This window comes from Miscanthus floridulus, chromosome 8 (genome assembly GCF_019320115.1).
Source record: "Miscanthus floridulus cultivar M001 chromosome 8, ASM1932011v1, whole genome shotgun sequence".
NCBI lineage: Eukaryota > Viridiplantae > Streptophyta > Magnoliopsida > Poales > Poaceae > Miscanthus > Miscanthus floridulus.
Window position 1 is genome coordinate 138711147 of NC_089587.1, and position 1592 is coordinate 138712738.

At 48.6% G+C, this 1592-nt stretch overlaps 1 protein-coding gene across 1 annotated transcript; it reads right to left on the bottom strand.

The window, feature by feature from the left end:
* Positions 1 to 608: 608 nt before the first annotated feature.
* Positions 609 to 1034, bottom strand: LOC136469925 (putative disease resistance protein RGA1). The gene has a single exon (XM_066467941.1). It carries the CDS (start codon positions 1032 to 1034, stop codon positions 609 to 611), a length of 426 nt encoding a protein of 141 aa, XP_066324038.1.
* Between the last annotated feature and the right edge of the window lie 558 nt (positions 1035 to 1592).

Genomic DNA, 1592 nt, shown 5'->3' on the forward strand with positions numbered 1-1592 from the left:
TATCCATTAATTGTCTTGACACATTCACATCTTGAATAAATGACCTCCTCACCAACTAATTGATTGAAAATAAATTTTGCCTTGTTCGCTTGGGCTAAAAAACATTGTTGGCTGATGGCTGAAAGTACTCCTAGCTGATTTATTATGAGAAAAAAATATTGTTCTGAATAGCTGAAAAGCCGTCTGGATATGCAAGCGAACAAAGTGTTTTTATCTTTCTGCGTAAGGACGTCCGCAATGACGCTAGCTACGTAGCTAGCTGATGTAGAGGTGAGAGACAAAAGAAATTAATATTTTATACATTTCTGTTCTAGTGGATCCACATGTTTCTCTCTCAAATTCTTGGAATACGTGAAATAGACAGGCTATTTGCTCGTCGCTAGTGACTACACTCTCTTACTTTTTTGCTTGTCCGCGTCATAACAGCTAGCCATTAGGGACGTCCTAAGCTTTGTAGCTCCATCTAAATAAATCAAATTGTTTGTCATTAAATTTTGCACGACTTCACCACGATTTCGTTGTCATTGTCTCTTCCAAGAATGTCTGCAGATTAGTCTAATGCAGAGTGCGTCTGAGGTTGTGGCGCCACTGGCTCTCTCTGCAGCAGATCAAATTTTTTTCACATCCTCCACCAGCTTGTGGATCTTGCCCAGCACTTTCTTGAGGTCCCTTGTAGCCTTATAACGGAACACGAGCGGATTCCTGGAGGTGAAGTAGTCGAGTACCTTGCTGGTGGTAGACCGGCGGCTCAGGGCCTCGCGGCGCAAAGCCTCGTACTGGAAGTCGTCGAGGACGTCGTCGGCCTGGTACACAGCGGCCCTGAGCTCCTTCATCCACGCCTTGACGGCGCGGCCGGCCTCGGTGTCCGCCTCGGCTTTTGCCTCTGCGTCGTCAAGCAGGGACTGCACGTACAGCAGCCGCTTGAGCTCCAGGTCGCGGCGGTCGCCGTCCACGCCCCACATGCGAGTGACCTTCTGGACGAGCGCGTCAGCGGCCTTGTGCACCACGGGATCGAGCAGCAGCAACTCAGCCATGGGCAACGCCGTTGCCGGGAGGGTCTCAGCCGGAACTCTTCTCTCCGGCGAGGTTCTTGACTCTAGCAAACTCTTACGAACTCACCAGAACACTCAAGAGCACAATGCGCACGCGCTCTGGAATTTTTTTTCCCTCTTATCTAAGTACAACTGTAGTATCTATTCGGATACAGACATACACCACTATACACACGCACACCTCACACACACACGGTATACAAACAGACCTACAGCTATACTAGACAACGAACGCAGCTAAAAGATACTCGAAGATCAGCAGACTCCGAGCGTGGCGGGCACGTCACTTGACCATTGTAGCATATCTCCAAGAGAGGCACCTAAAGAAATTAGAGAAAAACCCGGTGGAAATCATGCGCCGAGCAGCGCTCGAACGCATGACCGACGGCTTCCGCAGCTGGAAGACCGACCGATCGAGCTACGGCTCGTTCCCTGGAATTTTTGGTGCTGCAGAAACCGCGCGTGACAGCTTTTCTCAATGTATTAGCAGCTATTTATTTATATTTATATTTATATACATCTCGACGCTAAAAATAGGAA

Excerpts from the sequence above, each read along its gene's own strand:
- LOC136469925 (XM_066467941.1), bottom strand. The coding sequence starts at position 1,034 with ATGGCTGAGTTGCTGCTGCTCGATCCCGTGGTGCACAAGGCCGCTGAC.